The following is a 26,357-nucleotide window of genomic DNA, read 5'->3' as shown; positions in this document are numbered from 1 at the left end:
ATCATTCCAATGACAAGGTGAGATCGTACCTTCTCCCCGATGCTAATACTAACAATTTTATCACTTGCAATGATCGCACATAAGTAAATTATGATGGAGGGCCCCCTTTTTGCCATTCACTTCACAGAATAGTACAGCGTGAGTTATTTGGAAGCTTTAATAAGAGACTTTTAAGAGTTAGGACCAGGGATTGGGGAGGTGTGATCAAGGGGCCATATATAAAATGAAAAAATTTCTCAAGAAAGAACCAATTTATCGCCTGTTCGAGTTGAAGTTCTCCTGGCCTAGCTGGTGTTCGCCTCGTGCTTGGCAAATAGGCTTAGTCTAGCTATGGGAGATTAGGGAAAAAAGAGTATTGAAAAGAGAGAGAGAAATCACAATGTAGAGATACTGCACTGTGTGTTCTTATTGGAGGGTATCTGGCTACATTGTTGTTGAGAAAAATAGATCCCACGACCTGCCTTTGTTGAAAAGGTGGCATCTGGGTTCATTAAAGGTGTGCAATAGATTTTGATAAAAGCTATTTTTCTAAGTCATTAAATTGGTTTTTAGGAACTTTACACTTTCCTTCATTTGAACAATTATTAAACTATAAAATAGAATTGCACAATTGCTAAAACTGTAATCTGAAATTTTACAGCCAGCTATAAAACGCTATATTATTAAACTATCCTGAAGATGCTCCAGCCCATTACAACTTTTTAAATGAATTATAAAACCCTTTACTGCTGATAAAATAATCTTAAATTATATTATTATGTATTCTCACAATATGTTGAACCAAAGTTTGTTACAATGCAAACATGCCAATCATAAAGAAATCATTATTTGAATTAAGTCTGCAGAAGCCCGAAATCTGATAACAGCTGCTCCGGCAAGGCAGCCCAGCCCGCGATGTCTGCAGGCTGGGTGGGGCAGCTTGTCCTCCACGTCCCTTCAACCACAGGACTATCCAACAGTCAGAGCCTCCTGGGTTTAAAGGCTGCACAAGGGACACTTAGTAGGACCCTAGGGATTAAGAAAAGGCTGTGCTAACAGCATTTTTTCCCCCTTAACATCTCTCCTTGAATGAGATTTTAAGAATGTGAAATGTTTATTAGTTGCTGAGTAGCTGCCACCTACATGTCTGATATCTATGATATGGGGTGACACACGTAAGTATCTGTCATGAGGTCTGGCCCCCAAGATTAAATTCCTGTTTTTTTGGTACCAGTTATACCCTGCATGCTTCCATGTCCAATCAAGTGGAATATGCAGCTGAAAATGCATTTCAGTGTGCTGGACTGTACTGCAGCCTTAACAGAGCAATACTCAACCTTGAGCTCTGATTCACGCACTTTCCTGGGTAAAGGGCTTTGAAAATGCTCTATAAGCAGTTATTTCAAAAGGTGTTTTTACAACAGCCTCTTGCCTCCCAGGGCTGATGTGGGTGGATTCTGGGATGCAGCTTCCCTCTGAGCTCATCTGCTGGCACCTGGAACTGGGAAGATGAAGTCGGGGAGGCCACTGGCAGCCTGGCCGTGCTGGAGCAGCCGGGCCCACCACACAGGGCCCCGGAGCTGCTTGGCAGCCCGGTCCAGGCTTTCGCCATGAGGCTTCCAGGAGGGCCCAGAAGTAGGCTGCGTGGGGGGCCCTGTGGCTTAATCCTTCTAAGGGAAGATCCCCCCACTGCTCATTTCTCCAGAGTGAAGAAATAAACTAACTCAGAGCAGGAGACCATTACGCAAAGGAAACTCTAGGTGTAGCAAAGATTTGAATTTTTTTATGTGACAAGAACAACCATGGGTGCTAGAAAACACTCTATGTTACACAGAAACGGTGGAAACTTCACAAAGACCATAAACCAAATAACACGCAGCCTCAAGGCCATTCTCTTAGACAAATGGCCCAGGCAAGGGTATCCCTGTTGCCACGGTCATTTAGATTCATCGTGTGTGCTGAGGGCTCACTGATGACACGTGTGACTCCGCCTTTTAAATCCCACTCAATCCCACCCTCCCAGAGCTCCCCCATCCTCAAATCCACGTGTGAGGAACCAAACTGTGGTTTGGTATAAACACTTCTATCCACTGAGCTTTTCGCAAAAGTCTCCCTGGAGATGTCCCCTGCAGGACACTTCTCCAGGTGCTGGATGAGTAAAAACATCACCCACTGGGAGACGGTGATGGTGTGAGGAAGGCTCACACCTGGAAGGCTGCGGGCTCCGGCAGGCCCCTCAGTGATGAGAACCAGCTCAGGAGCCTAAGTTGACACCCCCTGTGACACTCTCCACAGGTACCGCTCCGAGGGGAAACTGAAATCTCCCAAAGTGGGTGTTTAGTGGATGCTTGTGTCTGAACTCCAGTTCACATGTTGAAGCCCTAATCCCCAGTGTGACAGAATTAGGAAGTGGGGTCTTAGGACATGATTAGATGAGGCCTTGAGGGTGGAGCCCCCATGATGGAATTAGTGCCTTTATAGGAAGAATAGATACCAGAGCTCCCTCTCTCTCCATGCGACAGTACAGCAAAAAGGTGGCCATTTGCATACTATAAGAGGGCCTCCACCAGAAACCCAATCTGCCGGCACCTTGATCCTGGACTTCCCAGCCTCCGGAACTATGAGAAATACATTTCTGTTGCTTAAGCCACCCACTCAGTCTACGGTATTTTGTTATGACAGCCCAAATGGACTAAGACAAGTAGTGACCACAGCCCCCTTTTATTGTTCTTGCCTGCACCACCTAGCAAGGTTTGGTCCAATGCACCAGCTTGCTCTTACATCTCCCCATGCTCCTTACGATATAGGGAGAAGGAAACATGGGTGGATGCAAAGGGTCCTGATGGCCACGACTCAACCTGGCCCCGCAGGGCACGCACTCCTCTGTTCCTGAAGGTGGAGCAAGGGGGGGCAGGGTCCAAGTGCTGAAAGCCCCTTGAAACTTACAACCAACAAAAACTTGCACAGCGCGTCTCTGAGCCAGGCACCACTCTGAGCATGCTCTACATGCAGGAACATGTTTGACCTCCATAACACACCAGGACGCTCTTCTATTATCATCTCCACTTTACAGATGAGGAAACTGAGGCACAGAAGGTGAGTAATTTGCCCAAAGTTTCATGGGTAGTAAGTGGTGGAGTGCAAAATTTCAACTCCAATTTCCTTATGAGATGTTTCACAGGGTGTCTCTAGAAATAAAATTACATTTTAAAACAGCCAACTCTGATAAGGCATTGTTGTATAATCAAGAATTGGATTGGCTTTTGTTCCTGATTCCTGAGTGATAACCTCACAAATTCCTTGGACTTTCTTGAGTGATGGGAGAGTCTTTGTTTTTTCATGAGCGCTTTGGATCCCACCTGAGTGCACAGTAATGAGATTATTCAGGAGTAGGCCTGGTCACCAGAAAGACCAACCGTGGGTCCCAGGGCTGGGGCTTTGAACTACATTCTGTCCTCCAGGGTGTGGAGAGGAGGAATGAAGGCTACAGTCAGTCATGTGGTCCATGGTTCAGTCAGTCATGCCTCCATGATGAAACCCTAACAAAAACTCCAGACGCTGAGCTCAGTGGAGCTTCCTAGCCAGTAAACACCACGATATGCCAAGAGGGTGACATGCTCTAATTTCATGGGCAGAGGGCAGAGAAGCTCTCCAATTGAGAACTCTCTCCAGACCTTGCCCTGTGCAAGTCTTCATTTGGCTGGTCCTTATTGGTACCCTTTATGATAAAGCTGTATTCGCAGGTACGGCGCTTTCCTGCGTTCTGTTGAGTTGTTCTAGTGAAACTGAATTTGAGGAGGTCGTGGGAACTGCTGGATTTGTAACCAGTTGGTCAGAAGTGCAGGTGGCCTGGGAACCCCCGAAGTGTGGCAGCATCTGAAGTGAGCGCAGTCTGCTTGGGGACCGCGCTCTTCACCTGTGGAGCCTGACGCTAGCTCTGCGCAGCCAGCGTCAGAACTGAGTTGTGCTGTGGGACACCAGCCGGTGTCACACTGGGCATCCTTACTTTATGCTAGCTTGTGAACCAGCCTGACATTTCGATCTGCTAGATGTTCGACCAGAATTTAGGGACTGATTTAATCTATAGTGATGAATAATGTTATCCAGAAACAAAAATGCTTAGTGTTCTGATTTGGGTAATACAGTGTAGCCATTTAAAATGCATGGGGATAGAGGAAATGCTACTTTGCTACTTCTTTCTTCTCTCTTGATCGAGCCTCTCTGTGCCTCAGGTCTCTTGTCTGAAAAATGGGAATGATAATAGTACTGACCCCATGAGGCTGCGGTGAGGATTTCTCATGGGAAGTGCTGTATGTGCATTTCTGTATGAATACCAAGCCATAAAAAGCTGAGGTGACGAAGGTGATCAAAGCAAATTGTTCCAGGAACTGTCACAGGATTAGATTGTTTATGATGCTTCCCAAAAGGGGGTTTGGGGACCACTGGTAGTATATGACATTATTTTAGGTAGCATACAAACTTTTTCTGTTTTAATTTTAATATTTATATGTTGATTTTAATATCGAGAAAGCCAGCACACTGAACCCAGGATTTCATATTGTAACAGCTTCAGATGAGTCTAACAGGCAGTAGTGTATATATAAATAAGTATAGCGTGTAACTGAGTTTAAAGGCAAAGATTAAGCCAACAGTAGGATCTGTGGGGTGCAGACATGGAAAAGACTGCGAAGTCCTGGGCTCTGAGGCTAAGAGGCAGGACTAGCTCTCAAACACCGTCTTTTCTGCAACTAAGAATGTTTCCTGTTAAATCACCTCTTCCCAATGTCAGCGTTGGTTAACGAGATGTGGCAAGGCCCTGGCAGACAGTCCACTCTGGTACCCAGGCTGGACCAAGGTCTGACTAGAGTGGCAGCTCCACGTCACAGCTCCAAGAAGCAGATTGTTAGGATGAAGCTCTTGGGACTGTGGTTCCCAACCCCCGGGTGGTCCCTGGCCTGTTAGGGACCAGAGCGCAGAGCTCTGCCACCTCACACACCCTCTCATCTATAGAAAAATTGTCTTCCATGAAACCAGTCCCTGGTGCCAAAAAGGTTGGGGACCACTGTCTTAGGAGACCCCTTCTGGGCACAAGAGATGGAATTTGGAGCAGTTCTAATCCCTCAAGACCTGGTCCTTCTCTATTGCCTTTGGTTTCCCTTCCTTCTTGGCCTGGTGTCCAAAAAATACTCTGCTCCTTCCCCTCCTTCCTTGTGACTTTCTACAATGACCACATATTAGAACTGGCAGGATTCAGTTCAAACCCTTCTTACAAATTAATAAGGCAAAATCTGAAGAGCTCTGTCTTCTTCCTCCATTGCCTTCCAGCCCCAGGGAACAGCTATCCTGTACAGCCCCAGCGTCCAGAGTTAAATCTCCAAGGCATCTCACCAATCATCGTAATGGTGGAGGCCACTTCCCCAGTGCCAAGGGCTGGCCAGTCCTTGTGTTGGGCCCTTTGTGTACTTGCATTGTTCTTTAATCCTCGCAAGAAACCCAAGAGCTTGGTAGTGTTTTACAGCAGAGATCCGGGGTAAGAAACATACTCCAGGTCACAGAGCAACAGGAGATGAGCCAGAGTCCAACTAACTCCAAAGCTCATGCTCTTCCCAGTAAACCAACTCTTGGCTGTCAACCACAGGTGAAAAGGAAGGTGCTTAGGGAGTGCTTTCAAGGTACTCCACCCTACCGGGAGGGGTGGCATAACCAGAGGGGATGAACTTCCTTCCCCATGCGGGGTTCTGGTGTGGAAATAAGCACCTCGTCCTCTCTGCTTCCATCCTCCCAGGCCTGTTCTGCTTCCCGTAGTCCTGTGCAAAACCCCACCACCTCGGACTGGCTCTCAAGCGCCTCTTCTCTGGTGGAAGATTAACGGGCCGCCAAAGCACCCCATTGCTCTGCTAGCATAAATTGCAAGAAAAACATTTAGAATATTGATTAAGTGCTCCATGCTAGAAGATTGAAATTTACCTCCTGTATTTCCAGGATTAGCTGACATAATGGGGTCAGTCTGCTGGCACAAATGATTTACAGAACACCCATTGGCAGCTTTCCTTTTAAAACTCAACACTTAAAATTTTCACTTGGTCACAGCCAGTGGAGTCCTGGGTATTTAGCGGGTTTGGATAATGGCCTTCCTGCCACATCTAGACTTTTGGGGTTTGGTCCCCCCGCAGGAAGAGTTTTGAAATAATTTCAGGTCTGGCCTGGCCCTATCTGGAACAATGGACTCTGTTTGGGTCTAAGGAGGTCCTGGACTGGTTGGGGGAGGGGGCCCTCTAAACACAGATTATTTTCAATATTCTAATGCACAATGTGTAGGCGTTAAACGGATTATGTCTGCCCTCCAGCTCTTCTACCAATCTGCAAACACCGGGCTGCATGCTACCAGCGCCCAGCCCATCTCTCTAGGTTTGACATGACGCTGGAAAGGGAAGGGGATGTGACGTGCTGTGACCTGGCTGGGAGGCTGGAAGGTGCGGACCCAGACTGCAGTCCAGTGAACGTCACCCTGGCCGGGGCAGAGGCAGTGGAACCTTCTCAGGGGTCCTGACCGGGTCCATATTACTCTGCTCGACCACGGAAATCAGAGGACTGTAAACACATTGAGAGGTCTTCACCGTAAGCCGCCAGAGTTAAGCAGTGTACAACGATGCAAAACAGAAATTTTTCCAACATGGACTTACATCTCCAACGATATTTTCTTTAAATAGGCGACAAGTACAGTCCATTTGGTTTAAATATACTGAGCTTTTTCCAGCTACCGGACCGCTCAACTGCACAGAAGATGAAGTAATTGGTAGGATTATTAATGTTTCTTTATTTTTCATGTGACCACTTTGTATGAGTCAAAGGAAGATGCCAACAATAGCACAGCCTGCCTCATGCTTGTTACTAATACGACCGCCAATTAATCCTGACACGGAGCTTGGTGGGTTACCCCAAACCCGGTATTTTATCACCTCAGGGGGTTAGCACTTGGACATTTCAATGACATTTTATACTAATCAATCAACTTTCCTTTTTTAAAGCAGAGCCTTTTGCAGGAACCGCAGACGAGTCCTGTATTCACCACATCCATGGCCACCTCTTTCCCCAAACAGAATTGTGTTTGGTTTGTTGATAATTACACTTCGAAGCAGACTTGTGAAAATGTTTATTCGTATTTCTTCCCTTCCAAGGGGGAAATCTATCTCAAATGTTAAGGCAGAAACTCAAGTCCCTGAGAGTTTTCTCATATTATTGTATATTTTAAAATATTACAAGAGGGCCCTTCTCAAGGGAGGTGAACTTTAGAGCTGCCAAAGATAGTTGACTTTCTCTGAATCTGTTACCAATGGATCCTGAGCTGGTTTAAGTCAGTTCTATTCTGAGTGATGACACATGGGGCTGGGACAAACGCCATTCAGAGATATTTCTAGGACCCCCCAGCAAATGGTAATTCATCTGGAGACAGGCAGACAGGCAACGGAGGGACATATGGGGAGAATGAGTCTCCTGGGAGCCCTGCAGCCAGCCAAGAGTCCTAAATCAGCCGAGGGGCCGTGTTCTCAGGATGAAGGCCTTCCCTCATCACGCTCGCGGCCCCCCGAACCTGATCCTCTGGCCTCAAATGATCTTTTCAAGCATTCTGCATCTTAGAGGTCACCGCAAAAAATCACCAAGCTGGCAAACTTTCAGCTCTGCCCCTACACTGTCTCCTGGAATTGAGGCACAGAGAAACTCAGTACAAAGGATGAGCTTTGTGTCTGTCCCCTTCATTCACGCTGCTGACCCTCAGGAAGCACTAGGACACACGGCTGCCTCCAAACCAGCATCTCTCCTCCTTCTTTTCCATTCTTTCCTCCTCCTCACTGTCTATTCCTAATGCAGAAAAAGTACCCTAGCCTTGGAGTTAGAAATCCCAGCCTGTCAGATAATTACAGATAATTACTCTGGTCACATCACTAGCCTCTCCCTCCCTCAGTTGCCTCACTTTGTGAAAGGGAAGGACTCAAGGGGCTGCTGTGAGAAGTAACGGGGGAAAAAGCATGCAAAATGTCTCAAAAAATAAAATATACAACCCACCCGTTAGTGCTAACTCTCACCAATGTTGCCTGGCACAGCCTCGAGCCGACACCCCATCCCACTATCCATCTGTCATAAAGGGACCAAGTGGCCACCTGATCCAGGAAGAGACATTGCACGTGACATTTGTAAAGCACCATTCTGGAGCGTTCACTCCACCCCATTTAATCCTCTCGACTCTAGCAGCGGGGCCACACTTGCAATCCGTAGATGAGGAAGCCGAGGCTGGGAGAGGTTTGCATGCTAGTGGGAGCCACAGTGCTGGTCGGACAAGAGCAGGGTCTGACCCAGGCTTGGCTGCAAAGCCCGTGCCCTTATCCCCTGCCTCCCGTGCACAAACGGGCTCAAGCAGGAAGTCGTCTCAGGAGTCCCAGCAAGGTGCTGTGCAGCCCTCAAGAGCTCCCTGGGAGCACAACGCTATTTAGCTCCAAGTTGTGCCGCCGCTGTGTGTAGCACAGGGAAGAGAGGTGTGGCCACCCCTTGTTCCTTTCCAGTTCTGCACCTCCATGTCACCCTCTGCTGAGAAGTTAAATGGCGCCCCTGAGGTAAACATCACACTTTGATTTTACTTCTGCCCCTCTGTTTAGGAAGCAGAGTTCCTATCACTAACACAGGGAAAGGAAGGGCTCAGTTTCTTGGGAATACAGTGCCTGTGTTTCCTGATGTTGCCAGGGCAACCCTGAGGCAGCACAGATCCTCCTGGCAGGGGGGTGGTCGGGCAGATCTGTGCTGGAGGCAAAGCGGTGGTTTCCTGTGTGGCCAAGCCGTCCGTGCCCTGCGCAGCAGGAGCCTGGGGCAGCGGCTATGATCTGGGGGGAGGCAGGGGACACCTCCCGTGGCTGACGGACTCCTCTCCTACTCTTGGAAGAAACGCCGATTTCACAGATAACTATTTTGAGATGTCACCTATTAACTTAGTCTGACCTTCCAAAAATGTGGCAAAGCTTCATCTTGCCCACTAAGTTCCCAGGGAGAGAATTTCTGTTTTTATTTTTGAATGCCTGTCTCCACAAAATTTCCAAAACACAGAAGGGATTTAACAAACAGGCTGCGTGCTGCCCCACAGTCATTCTCTGTGCAGCCAGGGCTTGCCTTTCCTCCCCAGAAACCAGCCAGGCCCACCCTTACCACTTGGTGACAACAGGATCCTGCCCCTCCTCTGGCCACTTGTCTTATCTGAGTGGGCCCCAAGAGCAGGGAGGGCTGATCTGGGGGGATGCAGGGCACTGACCACTGGCTAGAGATGAAGAAGAGACCCTGGTCCCTGCCTGGCTGTAGATCAGCTTCCCACTCCCTGGGGGACTTTGCACAAGTCACTTCCCCGCTCTGAAACTCGGGGCCCTGCTGCAGGATGGAGCAGTTCCATGCCCTGGCATCCCCAAGGTGCCTCCTGGTTCCGGCATTCTCTGCACGGTGCTTTGGAGAAGGTAAGTGCTCAGGAAAAGCTTTAGCAGTATGCAGAGCATCTGGCTGGCCGCGGGCTGTGCGGTTTCCTGTCTGCCTCTCCTTGCTGTTTTGGGGTACGTGAGAGTGTGCTGGGGAGGAGACTCAGGAGGACAGAGGACAGAGACCCAAGTTCAGATGAATGGCATGCGGGACACCCAAGAAAAGAGGGGAGACGTTGGGGGTGAGGAGATATCCAGCAAATCAGAAGTGGAAAAGCCACCCCAGCACTTTCTAGGGAAGAAAGTAGGTTCTTGGTCAAGGCAGTATTTGGCAAAAGAAGGCATCAGGGTGAGAATTCCAGTGAGGATGAACCTTGGTGAGGGGTGGGGGGGGGAGCAAAGGATGTGCTCCAGTGACAAGTGTGAGGTGACAGCATGGTGCTTGGCACACAGGCCACCAAACGTCCCATTCCCAGCAGAGCAGGAGACAGAAGTCACCATGTGGTCACCACTATCCCAAAAAAATACAGGCAAAACCATGGTGAGAATGAGGCTCCTGGGCTCCCAGTGCTGGTTCTGTGACCCACGAGCTTGGCAGACTTCAGCAAAAGGGTCACCCCCCTGAGCCCCCGTGTCCGCAAATGAAAGAACAAGGCCACAATACTCTAGTGACAGCATCTCCCCTGCAGGCGCCAGGAGGGGACGTCCAAAGAGGTGAAGTATGTGAGGATACTTTGTGAACGTACGCATAAGCAATGTCTTGCCAAATAGCTGAATATTCATTACTATGAAAAATCAATAAAAAGGCAGGATAAACACTCTGCTTTTGACTAAAGGCAGGAAATCACCGTTTGTGTCTTGTTGTGGTTCTGCCCCCACAGAGCTGAAATAACCCTGGAGAATTTCCGTGACCATTCTCACTGGACTCCATTCACGTGCCGGGTTTTGCAGGGAGGTTCGTGGCCCCTCACTGCTCCTCCTACTGCCAAAGAGCACTTGCTTTTGCTCTCTGAAAAATGGTCCCTTCCAGGACTCTACACAAGAGTTAACACTACACTGGCAACACTGGCTCTGGTTTACCTTTGGAGACAGTGAAATGCTCCATGTTATGTGATGGTGACAAACCAAAGAGCTCCTTTCTTTTCAATAGGCTGCTGCTTTGTAGAGAACACGGAATCAGCAAAATAAACAAACAGCCAACCCAATGAATGCTTGCACCCCACACATACACACTTTAGGGATGCATCTGCCTAGACCCCTCATTTTATATAGGACCAGATGCCAATGCACACCCCTAGTAACCGGCAGAGTCAGTTCCATGGTCTGTCTTTCTCTTCACTATATGACATACCACAATCTTCATTCATTATGTTTAAAATGCAATTTTAAGATTCAAACCTGAGCAGCATCCGCTCTCTCTCTCTAAAAGCATTTCAGAAACATAAGTCTGTGTTCTCCCAGAAGTGAGCTCCAACAGGGGATCTGGACCCAGTTCTCACCTGTAAATTTGCACACGGTGGTAAAACATGAGTGGGGATTTCATTCTCAGACGCTGCCGGCCCCGGGGGCTGGTTCTTGACCCGGAAGGCTGTGGTGGTGGCAGTGGTGGTCTGTACCGGGAGGGCCGGCTGCCACACGGTCACATCGGAGCCATTGCCAAAGGCTTGAATTGCATTTTCTGCAGTAAAACAGGAGGAAATCCAATTTCAAAGTCAAGCAGCAAATGTAACAGACAGGATATACACAGCCGGAGAGGCACACTAGAAATTCTGATTATAGCATTGGACTTCTCTGAACAAAACCCATCCATCCATTCGCCCTACATGTGCTGAGAGCCAGTCTTTGGGGTCGGGTGCTCAAAAATCAATTCAGTGATTAAACAGTAAGCTGGACACTTAGCTATGCTCCAAATGCAACAAATATTTATTGTGTTCCCATTTCTGTGCCAGGTGTCGACAAAGATCCTTGCCCTGAAATACTCATCAGTCAAGCCCTTTGAAACCCAGCCTCAGACCTGTTACTTGGGAACATTTTTTTCCAAGAAAATCCTTGTGCTTTGTCAATAGTCTATAATAAAAGCAAACTAATTAGGGCTTTAAAAAAAAAAAAAAGTACATCCCTAACTATGAGACTAAGGCAACTCAGCGGCATTCACACTGATTTGGCAGGCAAAATGCAACCAGTTTCTTTAAAAAAAAAAAAAAAAAATCTACCCCAATGCTCATCAATATCTGGTGAAAATTTAAGTAAGATTGTTTTTTCCCTTTCTGGTCCCAGTCTTCCTAACAAAATGTGCACAATTAGGTAGAAGCAGCCCTGTTCAAATGAAAAGTTTAAAATGTAAAACTTTAAAAGCTTATTACAATTTCATGGGATTAGATTGTTTTTATGGCAAGAGTAAATTGGCTGTGTGTTGTTCCCCTCCCCAAAATGAATAAAAAACAGTTTTTAATCAGGTCTTCAGGGATTTGGGCTGGATTTAGGAATTTTGTATTTCATATTCATTGTATAAAAAATCAAACTCCTCCATTTGGGACCTGAATGTGCAAATTGTTAATATACGACTCTTAGTTGGCATTTTTCGATATACAAAACAGAATAATTTAAGCCTAATCTTCCTCTTAGAAGTGACATTTTGTTCTAAAATTGTTATCCTTTAAGTTCAGCAAATTGGAAGCTTGTTTTCTACAACTTCACATTTTGGGGGCTGTAAGAAACAGCTTCAGATTAATATAAATTCTTTTTATCCTCCCAGCCTTGTTCTGTAGCTTAACTGGTGGGTGGAAGCAGAGAAAGAGGTACACAGGGACCAGTTCCCTTAAATGACTCCAGAACAGCAACAACAACCCTTCCTTTTTCTTAAGACATGTAGATTCAAGACAGCCTTGCCATTTCTTGCAAAACCGTACTGTCCCCAGTGTGTCTCCCTTGCTACCTCGGGAGTTCAGTTGTTCACTGCTCATTCATTCCTTCATTCATTCACATGTTAATGGAATATCTGCTAAGGGCCAGGCACTACTCTATGCACTGGCTGGGCATACCATAGTGAAAAAGGACAGCAACAAAAGTCCCTGCATCCCTACCCCATGGAGGTCACATCCAGGTGGGGCAGGCAAATATGTAAAATGTATCATTAGGCAGTGAGGAATGCTTGGGGGCTGGAACTTAGGTCAAGTGGTCCAGGTGGTGAAGGTGGCATCTGAATAAGGACTTGAGTGAAGGCAGCTGGTATCTCCCCTCATCTCCATCCCATTCTTCTCTCTTCCCCCTACATCTGCATGCACTTGGGTTAAAAGTAACAGTTTCCTCCCCCCAAACCAGAAGTAAACAACTGGTTAGAGTTGCATTCATAACAGGGGAATCTGGGAGAGGTTTGGCTTAATCCAAAGGGAGCAGAATTAGGTTTTGACATTTGAGCCGGAATCTACAAATGACATGTCCTTCTCCTTGCAAGAGACTGAATTTATAGCCCTGCATTTCTGGAGCCCTATGTTCCATCTAGTCAGGCTGGAAATGGAATGACTGTGGAAAATTCTGGCTGCCTTTGGACCCTGTTGCAGACCAAGTGCATTTATTTTTATTGAAAAGTCATTAGGAATAAGATACCAGACAATTCTCCCCTTCTCCAAAATGTTATTAAGCAGGAACAATGTTAATTTCTCTGGGAGGAAGATGTTTTCCAGTCAGCATGAGTAAAATCTTTTCTTACACTGACCTCCATTGTCATTGCTTTATCTTCCTTAAAACTTGCATTCTGCCAGAGAGTGCAGGATGTGAAAAAGAGGGAATATATATAATTTTTCTAAGTCAAGACCAAACAAGAGGTCCAAGTTGCAATTCTTTGGTATGCCCAGTGTCTCAGTAAATTCCTCCATACTTGAGACTAGTTTTATAGGTTCAAATTTCAGTTAAGAACACAAAACCTTGTTTTATTTTTAAGAGGACCAAAGCAATTGACTACAGTCCCATTACTCGAAGTACCTAGTAAGCAAATGATTTAGATTTTTCTTTTCAACAAAGGAAATTTTAAAGCAACACTCAAAACCTTTTTTTGTATGTGCATAGCAAATTGTCAGTTAATTCTTTAGAAATCAGTCACCATACAGCCACGCATCATGGAGAAATTATCACCCAAGGACGGGGCTCTCGGAGGGGTGGCTGAACCTTGATTCCTAGAAACTTGGCCTGCCACTCCCACCAGGAAGTCAGACCTGGTCCCAATGTTCAAGCCTATGTTCTTGTCAACATCAGGCACGAACAAAGCTCTCAGGAGACAGGTGGCTACAAAAGGAACCCGGGCTTTGGACCCTAATCCTGGCACGGTGGCCTATGTGAACACCAGCCTTCACTGAGCTGCACGGTGGAACTAATCATACCTACGTCTCCTAGGGCTCTCGTGCAGACTACAAGAAATGAGATAATGTACGGATTACACTCCCTATAGAGTGAGTTTGAACACACGGAAGATACCCAGGAAACAGCGACTGCCACAAAAGTGAGTGAAATGTTAAAGCATCCCAGCTGGATCATCACCTAGAGCGTGTACATCTTGGTGGGTGGGAGGGAAATCTGGCACTGTGCTTTTGGAGTTTGATGAATGCCCATTGTTCACACCCGTACATTTCTCTCTATCCCTGTCCCTTTGGGAAGCATGTTTCCAAACTGCCTAAAGGACACTGCGATAACAACCGATTCTGTTTCCAAGCAGGAGTCCCCTCCTCCCCCTCCCACCCGTGCTTATCTCGTCTCCAGAGATAACCAACATCCTGCGTCTCCTGCAAGCATCGCCAGTTTATCCCACTCAAGAATCATTGCTTCTCCTCCGAGCCAACCCTGAGCATCCAAGGGGCTATTGATGTTAACATTCTAATTTTTCTCAGACAGTCCTTGGAGGCCTATCCCCATCTAATTTGTCTGAGCTTCTCACATTGTATATTCTGCCCAGGTTTCAAGAACCTTTGGAACAGACTCTCCGCTGCCTGCCAAGATCAAAATTTGATCTGCGGGTAGAAGTGTTCTTTGCCACATAATGTACCCTCAGTTATTTGAATCTCTTGCCCTCCCAGGCCTTTGGAGCCGCAGTCTTGCCAGCACCCAGTTCATCACTTGCTGGGTTCCCCGCTGCGCTGCACAGCGTGGCCAAAAGGAGCTGGATTTACCATCCGTGACCAGAAAGAAAGGGACAGCGAGAGACAGAGGAAGCAGACACAGGGAATGAGAACGTGCAGCTGGAGCTCAGAGAGAAAAACATGTTCATTTGTTTGTTTCTTATTTTTTTTCTTTTTTCAAAACTCACTAAGACACGTATTGTCCTTGAAGAAATTCAAAAATTTCAAGCACTCTTCCAGGTCGTTCCCGCTGTTGCTGCAGTCGCACCACGGGGCCACGCTGAGACTACTAGAGTCTATGTAGTTGGGGGTCATGACTGTGCCTAAAAAAATAAAAGCAAAGCATTTTATGCTTGTGTGACGGTACTTTTCCATAACCTAAAATGAAACAAATGTTCCTCCGACAGAGGATGCACCGTGGATAATTACAAACATTGTGTTTGCTGAGTGGGAAATTATGTTAAGCAGTGCATTTTCTCGGCAATTTATCTTGAGCACATAAAATAATTTACACATTTACTTTAAAAATTATAACAGAGCTCCTGAGCTGAACTTAGGGTATTTTTTTTTTCCTGCTCCAATGGTATGGATGTCATGGAGTAGGAGAGAATTAACTTAGAATGCATGAGTTGACAAATCCCTTGCATTTTCTTGAAAATGTCATTAATCTTCATAAACAGATAGAACTGGGTTTACATATCTTAAAAATCCTTTTAGGACTTTGAATCTATTTCCCTCAGAAGCAAAGGATTTCTTCAGAGTAACACAGGGACACTTAGAAGCTTCCTATGGGTTACCCCACACCCTGAATGTATATAACAAGGCTCCTGCCCGCTAGCCCCTCAACTGATTTAAATAAAGTCTTCCAAGTTGTGAAGGAATTGGAAACAAACAGTGGCAATTCTCTAAGCCAATGGCTCCTAGAGTATTGTCTGTGGACTCTCAATAGTCCTCAAAGAAATGCTGGGTGGTCCTTCCTGCCTACATTCATGGTTTTTCTGATGAGTTCTCTCCTGGCACAAACATCCAATGTATTCATACTTAATACAACCCAAATGTCCTCTCCTGGGTGGCTCACACCAGGCAAAGCCCGTTGATGCCAAGAAGCCTTCTGTTTTTACATACGAAGTAATAGGTGGTCACTAATCCACAGGATGTATTTGGTTCACAAACAGAAAAACATTTTTTTTCTAAGCTCCTCTGAGTCAAGGGCATGTTGTCTTCACCCTAGATTCCCTACTGACTTGAACTAAATAATATCCTATTATATCTTGGGATGAGAATTTTAACCTACAGCATAGGAGGGGCTCCTAACTTTGGTCGAGAAAGGACCGGGCCCCCCAAACACTGAGTGAGGAGGTTAAGGACATTGCACACCCGACAGCATAGTAGATCCTTGACATGCGGAAGAAGTAGGAACAAGCTTTGTCCAGAAAGGAAGTTAGGATCCAAGGACCCAGGAGCCAGTGCAGAGGGAGAAACCCAGACCCGAGAGAGAAATAAATTTTGGTCTGTAAAATGCAATGTTCCAAGTTGTTCCTTCCATTCATCATCCTCAGGCACATAAGGGTTTGTCAAGTCTAAGAATGACCTCATAGAAATTCCGGCAGGACCTGGCCTTGGCCGATCCTGGGGGAATTAAGGAGCATGTACACCTGGAAGGGCACAGACCAGTGTTAACTGGGATTACACCTGAGAGTCGAGGGGGAGATACTTAACATTTTCTTCTACGGACTTCTCTGTTGATATTGTTTTAAATTTTTACACAAATTTTTCATTTTTAAAAATTTTTTACAATGACTATGCCTTAATTACTTTTGTTATTTCTATAACTCCAAAGTTGGTAGGTAATCCTTAGTAGAGGCTACCTTATTTAAGAAGACAGCAAATGCAAATGTGGAGTATTGACTTAAGGAAGGTACACTTATTAGCCCGATCAATAAAAATGGAAAATAACTGGGGAACCAGGGAGAGGTATTGCCCAAGGGAGCCCAGGTATCCTTTTTAAAAAGTTAGAAGTAAAGAGTATGCCAGGAACCTGCAATATCCCTGCATTAAGTACTGTTGTTGATTTTCCCAAAGCCTCGGGCAGAAGACACTCTGGTGAGAAAGAATTTAGTTTGTGCTGCTGTCATTCTTGGGGGAGGTTCTTCCTGCCAGTGACGCCGTGTGACCCTGACACAGACACCTGGCAGGGACACACACCCTGCCTGAGCCATCGTGCTTCTGACAATTGTGACAACTGTGACTTCCCTCACCCTTCCACAGGCTTCACTGCATGCTCCCTCTCAAATGCCAATTGCCATGAGGCGTGGCACCAAGCTTCTGCTGTCCCTGGTACCTGGGACACCTGCCTCCCTCCTGCCGGCCCTGCTCATCCAGGGGCACAGGTTTGCCTCACTCCTGGCTGTCTTCCGACTCGAGGGTGCCTTGTTTAATTGCACCGCTCTGAATGCTGAGAACACGGTTCTTATAAAGCCTCAGGTCTCAAACATACTGTTTCTGCTGTGTCTGTTTTCAGGAAAAAAAAAAAAAAAATTTAGCCTAAATCACTCCCTGCACACTGCGAGCTGAATTACCAAGAACATTAATGTCAAGCAGGACCCCCGTATTTAGGGTTTTTATTTCCAAAGGGCCATTTCTGGGAAAGAGCCTTTTTGATTTCCCCAGACTGAATGACTTCCCTTTCTCTAAAGTTCCCTAATTCAATTAACTTTGTTTGACTTGTGCTCTTCTTCCACACCCAGGCTTTTCCCCTACTTCTGTTCTGCGTGGTCAGTTCCCCAACCGAGGCGCCACCCCCATCTTCGCGCTTGCAGGCTCCCTGCTCCTTAACAAGCCCTGCTTCCCTCTGCTGCATCTTCACGCAGCCCTTATCCTCTTGTTTTTGCTTTCGTACAGGCAAGTCCTGAAGGACCTAACATCAAAACCCCAGCACGGAGGGTTACTGGGAGATTTTCACTTCTGCAGACATCAGCAGGCTGCAATGGAAAGAGTGAGGACATTTGTAAACCAGACCCTTCTTCCATCCCACTTCTTCCGGATCTTACCAATAAGCCCCGAGTAGGCAAGCAGGCAGTCGGCGTAGTTTTCTTTGAGACAGCTGCTGACAGACCTTGACTCTGGTTGGCAGTTGGTAAAAAAATCTGCAAGGCGAGATCTACAACAGGAAGAAAGGGGGAGGGGAATGTGCTTTAAAATGTCCTAAGCCTCTGGACAAACATAACTTTATTCCTTTACTGATATGTCCCCTTTGTGTGCATGCACGCACACACACACACACACACACACACACACACACACACACACACACACACACACTATATATATGCATGGAAAACGTGAACTATTGAAATGTCGGCATCCTTTCCTATACACCCCCCCACCTGCTCCTCCTCCAGCCCTCGCCCACCGCCGTGTGTCTGCATTTTTTTAGAGAAGTCTCCAGGGCCTATAACTGGAGAAATCTAGAGGCTTTGAAGTTTCCATTCAATATTTATTTCTGACTAGACTTATTTGCATCTTTAGGAAATGTGCTTCTCCACACACTCACCGGAGAGCCACACTGGGAAAATATTTACTTTGTACAGAAACATGTCCCTGGCATCAAAATAGGATCCTACAGCCCATCTGCTCCCGTAATTCCTACTGGCTTTAAGAATGTATGTATCCGTCTTGTAAGTCATCTCTCATCCACCAGCCCGGGGGGGAGCGATTTACTCCAGCCCAGTGACACTTAGGAGGAACTTGCCTTTTGTAAACTGAAGGGGCAGGCAAGAGGGACGGGGGACAGGTGAGGCTCGCTCTGGGCGCAGAAGGCCTGTGGTCAGAGACTGTGCCTGGAGCGTCCACTGATCAAAGTGTGGCATCTGTCTGCTCTTTGGGAACTCTCGAGGGGCCGTGCAGTCCACCCAGGATGGCAGGGAAGCTGCAGAGACCCAGAAGTGCACAGGAGCCGCAGACATGCGGGGCTGGGGAGAAAGAGGGCTTTTTGTGGCCAACTGGCTGTTTTTCAGTCTGAAGAGGATATTGTTGGAGAAATCCTGAATGAGAGCTGGGCAACCTCTGAGGTCATCTCAGCAGACAACTGTTCCGTTTCTAGGGAAGAACACAAGGGACTTCTCAAGAATTTAAATTATCCGGCAATTACGGGAGACAATGGGAGGTCTTCTCGGTTTTCTTCTGTCTTTAGCTCACCCCAGAGTTGGCTGCTGACAAACGCAGAGCTGTTTTTACTTCTTTCCACCCAAGCAACTGCATTTACTTAGCATACTTGACGGTATAAACGAGCCGGGGATGGAGAGACCAAGCAGGGTTAGGTGTGCAGGGCTCGCAAAGGTTTGGAGAAGGCCCCTAGGAAGCACATTATGTGTCCCTCTCCAACAGTTGTAACTAGAAGGGGCATTAAAAGGCCTGATGAAATTATCTGAGTCCACAGGACGCTGCCCCTTCTGCCAAGGCTGCCAGTGTTCGCACGGGGCTGGTTCTCTCCTTGAACCCTTGTAAACAGGCTTGCCCGCGCCTCCCTATCCGTGCCCATCTGGTGCGCTCTGTATGTTCTGCGTGCCTGGCTCCATCACAGCGAACCCCAGGGGCAGATGCTGGAGGTCTGCTTTATTTTCTTTGCACAGCACCTGACACTCCTCAGAGAGGCCCTTTATAAGGCTTCCCGAGCAGGGCCATGTGCTGGAGCTAAGTGCCTTGGCAAAATCCGCCAAATGAGGCTGGTGCGCACTCGGTTGTGCGTGTGCTTGGATCTCAAGCACCGCCCATGCCTCGCTGGCGTTTGCTGACTTTAATTGAACACACTGAAAAATATAAAACCCGGCTATGTTCTGTAGCCTGGTTAAAGGATTTAATTTTTGGAGGAAATCCCTAAAGGTGGCTCGGGCTTACTCAACTGGCTCCAATGGCATACAGCTTGGATTGAGTGTTAATTTCAGAAGAATTTTCCCGGTCATGAAAGTTAATGATCTAGCGGCACCAGGTTTCTAACTTCGCAAAGGCCAACTGCGGTCCAGGCAGCTGAGGCTCCAGCCCTGCACACAACCTGGCCGCTGAACAGCTCTCTGACCTGGCAGCCCCACGCTCCCGGCCTGTCCCCCCCCCCGAGATGGATGAAAGGTCGCTCTGTCTCTGGGTCTCTGGTTTCTCCTAGTCTCTCCAGCAGACTATTAACTGAACAACACTGTGATGAGGATTACTGTCCTTCAGCACGAGGCTAATGCCACCAGACTCATTTTGCTTAACAACCTCAGAATTGACTCACAATTGGACTCTGGAATGAAAGGCTAATTGAGTCAGTCTGCTGCAGAAAGCATAGCCCCGATCGGGAGGATAAAACGAAATATACTGCTCTGAGCAGAGCTCTGGACAGGCTGCTTTTTGAGAGAAGATTGTTGGCCCCATGTCAGACACAGCCAGTGGACAGGAAGAGAGTTTCAAGAGTGAGCGCAGGCAGCGTTGTTCAAACATTAACATTTCCATGCTTCCATCACATTTGACCCACTTCCCTCTGACATTTAGACTTGGAGACAGGATGCTCAACGTTATAGGATTCACATTTTACAGATGCAAAAACTAAAGTTAGAAGTTTATACAGTGTTGTGCCAGGGCCAGCTCATTACTGGGTGATTAGTACAATTTTAGGCATTTTGCGCGTTGGTTAACATCATGGTGGTAGCTTGAAAGTGGCCGTGGTGGGAGTATTTACACCACAGTAATCAGTAAACACTAGAAATCAAGGCTTTGTGTTGTTCTTAGAGAACTGGTTATTAAATATTTACCAGCACAATTCTATTGGAGAACCAGTATGGTGTGGTGAATCCCATTGATAAAGCGTGTGTCATGTCTCTGAAGTTCAGTCCCAGCCCTTCTGGGTCAGGCCTCCTCTCCCACCCTCTATTCTAGCCTTTGTGCCAAATGAAATGGTGCAGAACCAATAACCTCCGGTCTCCAGTACTTCCCACAGAAGGACAACAGTCCCCCTGACCCCCACCACCAAAACGTTCTTCCTTCCCAACATCTTCTCTTATCATCACAGTCCTCTAAAATTTCTTAAAGTAATGTGCAAAAGTGTTTGCACACATTGACAAAGCAATGAAATTCCTGTCTGTCCCATTGACTGAATGAAGGGTCAGGTGCTATGATACAATGCTGAAAAAGACTCTGTCCTTCAACTTAAATAATCTGCCATCTAGATGCCAAGAAAAACAAGTAAAAAGATTATATTAATAAGAATATAGTAATTTGTTCTTGATAAAAGATAAGAATGAATGGCTGCTAACAAAAATAATGGCTAACATGAATGAAGCATTTAGTATATGCTAGGTATATTTTTTACACACTTTATATTATTTCCTGACAACACTAAGGAGGTAGGTACTATTATTTTATTATCCTAGTTTTACAGACAAGGAAGCCAAGGTTTAGTAAGGTTAGACTTGAGGAAAATAGTGAGTAGCAGAACCAGGATTTAAAACCACACATTCTAACTCCCGTAATTTAGGTTTTTAACACTACAACACGCCATAGCTAAAGAAGCTGGTTTCAGAGAGGCTGTGATATTGGGCCTGAGACTTGAAAAATGGTTAGGATTTGTCAGGTCAGGTGGAGGAGGGTATTCCAGGCAGAAGGAAGCAGTATGCGATATACTGATCACACTCAGAATAACCTCAGAATGGTAAGTGTGGAATGCTTGCTTGTATGTGCCTGGCACTGACTTTACCACTTGACATGTGTTCACACACTGAGTCCTCACAAGGCAATACTATCAGGCCCATTTTATCAATGAGGAAACTGAGGCACAGAGAGCTCTCCAGGTTGTAGAGCTCTGTGGTGGAGCGGGAACGTGACCACATTCAATCTGACTGCAGAGCTGGAGATCATTCTCAACCTCTACACTTAACAAGTGTATCACGCAGAACACTGCTAGTCGCTTACCCAGGGTGGCTGGGTCACAGGATGCAAACAGGAAGTGATGGGAGATGGTGCTGACGAGGTCTTAAAAAACGTTGTGCTACCTAAGAGTTTGGATTTTATCCCAACAGCAGTGGGAGCCACTGAAGGATTTTATTTTTATGATTTTTTGAGATAGAGTCTCACTCTATTGCCCTGAGTAGAGTGCCATGGCATCACCCTAGCTCACAGCAACCTCAAACTCCTGGGCTCAAGCGATCCTTCTGCCTCAGCCTCCTGAGTAGCTGGGACTACAGGTGCATGCCACAATGCCCGGCTAATTTTTCTGTTTTTAATAGAGACAGGGTCTCGCTTTTCTCAGGCTGGTCTTGAACTCCTGAGCTCAAAGGATCCTCCTGCTTCAGCCTCTCGGATAACTTGGATTACAGACGTGAGCCACCGCACCCGGCCTCACTGAAGGATTTTAAACAGAGAAGTAACATGATCAGATTTGTGTATGAGGAAGACTCTGGTCTCTCAGCTGTTCAGCAAAGGTTTGCTTAACACCTACTCTGTGCCCTCACTGTTCCAGCCGCAATGGGGAGAGCAGGAAACTGGCCAGAGGTGGGAAGGATGGTTCCCTAGGAGACTGCAGCTGTGAACCAGAGAGGAGGACTAAAGGGGGGAAGAAGGAACTGGTGGAAACACAGGTCCGATAAATGGAAGTCAAGACTTCAGAAAGGAAGGGTAGAATCAGGATGCGGACAGCTCAGCAGACAGTGGGGCTCTGGCAGGAAAGACAGGGGAGGCCTGGTTTGCAAGGAAGAGAGTGAGATCAGTCACGGCCACGTTGAGCGCACGGTACGGTGAGGAGCTAAGAGTCTAGGCAGTTGTTAGAGCTCTGGTTCCTCCATCTGTCCAGTCCCCAACTACTGCCTGAGCACCGACTGTATGCACGGCTCCAGCGTCCCAGGACAGCCCCTTCCGCACACACTTCCCCCGCCCACCTGTGTGATGGACGGTGCTGCAGTCAGTGTCAACGTCTTCCCTTGCCCCAGCTGCTGTGACCCAAACAAGGAAGCCTAAATGTCCAGTATGGGATTAACAAAGAAACCCCACAACTGGATTTCTTCTGGAGACGTGAAATCTCCATGACTACAGCAATGATGAGCTCTGATTGTTTTTCTCTGAGAAAATGAAAAGGAAATGAATAGGCACTAATGTAGAAATGTATCACCCTCAGTAAGAGAAAATCTCCCACCCTTGAAGAGGAGGAAAAGGCAGGCAAATACCAAGACGGCCCGAGGAGCACTACAAAAACTGGTTTATGCAGCAAGTATCATACTCAAGGAAGCACGCTGCTAAGTGGAAATAGAAAAATGATTATAATGATAATATCTAGGAGAGTTGTCTCAAACAGCAGATGGTCTTCTGACAGTAGGGGGGCGAATTATTGACCTACTTCTTCTGTAACAGTTTTAGGAATGTAGTGTTATGCAGAACAGGTAAAAACACACCAGTAATGCCTAATTTAACTCATCCTGGATTATCGTAATCCTTTGAATGTTTTTCCAGGGCAGGTCTTATACTTGGACGCAAGCCATGTGGTTGGTGCAACTGAGCCCTGGACTAAGAACTGTGAGATCTTAAATGGGATCCAGGCTCTGGCACTAATTGGCCAGAGTTCCTGAGTATTTCGCTTAACTTCTTAGCTCCTGGATTTCCCTTCCACCTCAGAAATATAGTCTATGGGACACTCAAAGCTTCCTCAAAAAAACCAAAACAAAACACTTGTTTTCAAAGCATTATTACTCTCACCCGTATTTCATTCAGCCATTGCCCATGATGTCAATGTCAAGGCACTTGGTTTCCTTTGAGCCTAGAGGATCTGACTTTTCTAGTGCATCCCCTCATCTCACACACAGGACAGTCGACAGCAAAAGAGGTTAAGCCTCTGCTCCGAGTCATATGGTGGGTGGCCGCAGACGGGGTTCACGGGAAGAGACACTGCCTGTGACAGCCCTCGAGGGGAGGAGCGTGGGGGCTGTTTGACTTTCATTTCTCTGGGACTTTATTACATTATTAAGGGTATACTTGCCCTCCCCTGCCACCATGGACTAGATTGTTCTTTGGAGACATCTCCCTAATGTTCCGCTGGCTTTCGAGATCCAGTGGGCACCTCGAATGGAATGCAGGAGCGTGGCAGAGGCCAGGGGATGCAGGTGGACAAACACCTGCACACAAGCATGGTACATCTATCAGTGCATTAGGCTCCCCTTCATGAGGGGTCTTCTGGACCCCACCAGTACTGTACAGGACTATAGGACTTGCCCGCCCAGTAGGAACCCAGAACTTTGGGACAGGATCCCTTGATTGCCCTACCTGTGCAAGAAATCACTGTTTTGTTTTGTTTTGTTTTGTTTTCCCTGAACCCAATGCAGACATTAGGGCTTCAAAGTCTTGGTTTTCAGTTCAAGCCATTTAGTTTTGGGAGGCTTCTCAGTGGGCCGTCAGCGGAAACAAAGTATGAGGGACAAGAAGGTTCACAGGCTTGGAAGAGACATGCACCTGTTTCCAATCCCAGCTCCACCTTTTATGCTCTGACACCTTAGCCAGTTATTTAACTTCTTCAAGCCTCGGTTTCTTCACTTGGAAAATGGGCCCAGTGCTACATACAGTCACTTTAAATGGTTTCTATGAGAGTTAAATGACAATTCTATAAAGCTCCTCACCTAGAACCCAGAATACACCAGTTGCCCAATAAAATTTACTTCCATCCCTTCATCTTTTCTCCGCAATTCCTGGCCCATTCTAATAATGTTAAGCCCTTGCCGCAAAGCACACAGAAAGCTCCACATAGAGAAACATGCACTGTATCTTAGTCTATCTTCCAGTGGCCCTTATGTTACATACTCAGAACAGGCTACATCTGCATAACTAAAGACATCAACTTTGAGCAAAACAAATTTGAGAAATCCAAACCAGGAACCCTGTGGTGTTACTTAAAAATCTCAGTTATATGAACTCATAGAGTAAAAGCACTTTTGAAAAAGCTACTTTTCTCCAGGGGCTTAGAGGAAACAGATATATTTTTTAAATGACTAAATATCAGTAAGTTTGTGAATACTGCTAATATCTCATGCAGAACAAAAACAATTGGAAAAACATGCTGCTAATGTTAGACTGGGGATGACAAAGCTAGAACACTGGAATGGCAATCGTCTGGCATAGTGACACAAAACAGATTTTTCCTCTTTCTGTTTTTAGAAAATTACCTTAGCCCTTCTATTCCAGCAGTCTACTGAAGCACACATCTGGAAAGCATCCTTCAGGAAATCAGAGTCTATATTAAATACATTTCGCAGGGAGCGTTATTCTGTGTGCCTAGTCCTCACTGTGTACTGTGCACGCTGGCTTCCTGGAGCAAAGGAAGACCTAGCATTTGCCGGGAAGCAGCCTGGGGAGCTGGGCAGCCAGACCCAGGCCCCTCCCCTGCCTGGGGACTGTGGAGACGCAAAGGCCCTGGGGAAGATCCACACGTCCCAGGCGCAGATGCACAAAGCGCTGCACATTTGTGTTCAGCCCCTTGATATGGGTTTCCACTCAGGGTGGGATTTTATTTTTTTTTTCATGGTGGGAATATTAAAGCCTGGACAACTGATGCACTTGTGGTAACTCAGCCAGACCATGGCTACGTTGTTAGGAAAGAGCCTGCAAGGTCCAAGAAGCCTTTGAGACTTTCCTAACACCTTTGTTTCCTGGGACAGGGAGGCCCCTATGGCCAAGTAGAGATTAATGCCTATTCCCCTAAATCCCTGCTCAGGGACCATGAGGCTCCCTCCTGATATTCAGGGCATCCCTTGACCACTGTTGCTCCTCTAGCTTTTGGCAGCTCTTGGGCCGCAGCAGGCTGCCGTCACTGTGCTCTGAGCCTGATCCACTGAGGCTCTGACGAAGCCTCACCCACTGAGGAAGGAGTTCCAGCAATGCAGGGGAGTCCCGCATTGTTCCTGGCCATGAATCCTGCTTGGGGCATCTCTCCAGGTGGAGGGGTCAGCCAAAGCAGGCTGTAGGGTAGAGAGGCCATGCTTCCTTAGCCTTCCTGAACACACCAGACTGCAGCAGTCCCCTGAGGAGAGGGTGGGTCGGTATCCAATCAATTTTGGCATCCCTCCCGAAGCCACCTTGCATGAACACTGACAGCCGTCACTCAGCATCGACAGAGTGGCTGACAGAGCTTGACAGCTACTCACTACCTGGCAAATTTGAAAAGCAAGTCATGGTAGTTGGCAAGGGAATACATTCCAACCGAGCAAGGGCTTCCAGCAGCCCCTCATCAGCTGCCCTTTGGCCGGGACTCCACCACCCTCAACCAATTTCTCCCAATGCACAAACTGATGGTCATGGTATAAGCAAACCGCAGGCAGCAAAGGGAGCACAGAAAGATCCCGAACAGCCCTCGGCTGCATCACCAAGTCAAAAAAAGTTGTTTTGTATTACCCATGCTATGCTACAGCCATCAGCGCAGAAAATCTAGCTTTAGCTTTGGTGGTACTTGTTTTTAAGGGAAGAAATTGAAGAAGAAAAGAAATCACAAGTTGTCTGGTTGAGAAACAGATCACAAAGCTCTCGGATATGCAATAATTGTCTGCTAGGATAACTGCGGGTGACAAATACATTAAAATGTTTTAAGAGTAAATCTTATCCAATAAGTCTTTTATATTCCTACAGGCAAACTTTAGAAATCAGTTTTATGATTTTGAACCACAAGGAGAAATAGAAATCTCCATGTTCAACCAATCTTTCACCAGCAGAACCACACCTTAAAACTCCAGACCAGCACGGCGCAAGTTTACTTCATGTGGAAATCTGCAGACACCTCCGTCTTCAGGAGTGTGTTACAGAAGTTGCCTTGGGTTAATTC

At 46.7% G+C, this 26,357-nt stretch overlaps 1 protein-coding gene across 3 annotated transcripts in view; it reads right to left on the bottom strand.

The window, feature by feature from the left end:
* The window catches only part of GFRA1 (GDNF family receptor alpha 1), a 202,851-nt gene that overhangs the window by 23,351 nt on the left and 153,143 nt on the right, over window positions 1–26,357 (bottom strand). For all 3 annotated transcript variants that reach the window (XM_045568235.1, XM_045568236.1, XM_045568237.1), the window contains 3 exons: window positions 17,587–17,696; window positions 14,725–14,859; window positions 10,928–11,106 (listed from right to left, as the gene is read on the bottom strand). In XM_045568235.1, the coding sequence (XP_045424191.1) occupies window positions 10,928–11,106; window positions 14,725–14,859; window positions 17,587–17,696 (424 nt within the window). The remainder of the gene's footprint in view (window positions 1–10,927; window positions 11,107–14,724; window positions 14,860–17,586; window positions 17,697–26,357) is intronic.

This window comes from Lemur catta, chromosome 14 (genome assembly GCF_020740605.2).
Source record: "Lemur catta isolate mLemCat1 chromosome 14, mLemCat1.pri, whole genome shotgun sequence".
NCBI classification, from domain to species: Eukaryota; Metazoa; Chordata; class Mammalia; order Primates; family Lemuridae; genus Lemur; species Lemur catta.
This window is presented reverse-complemented; position numbering and strand designations above follow the sequence as displayed.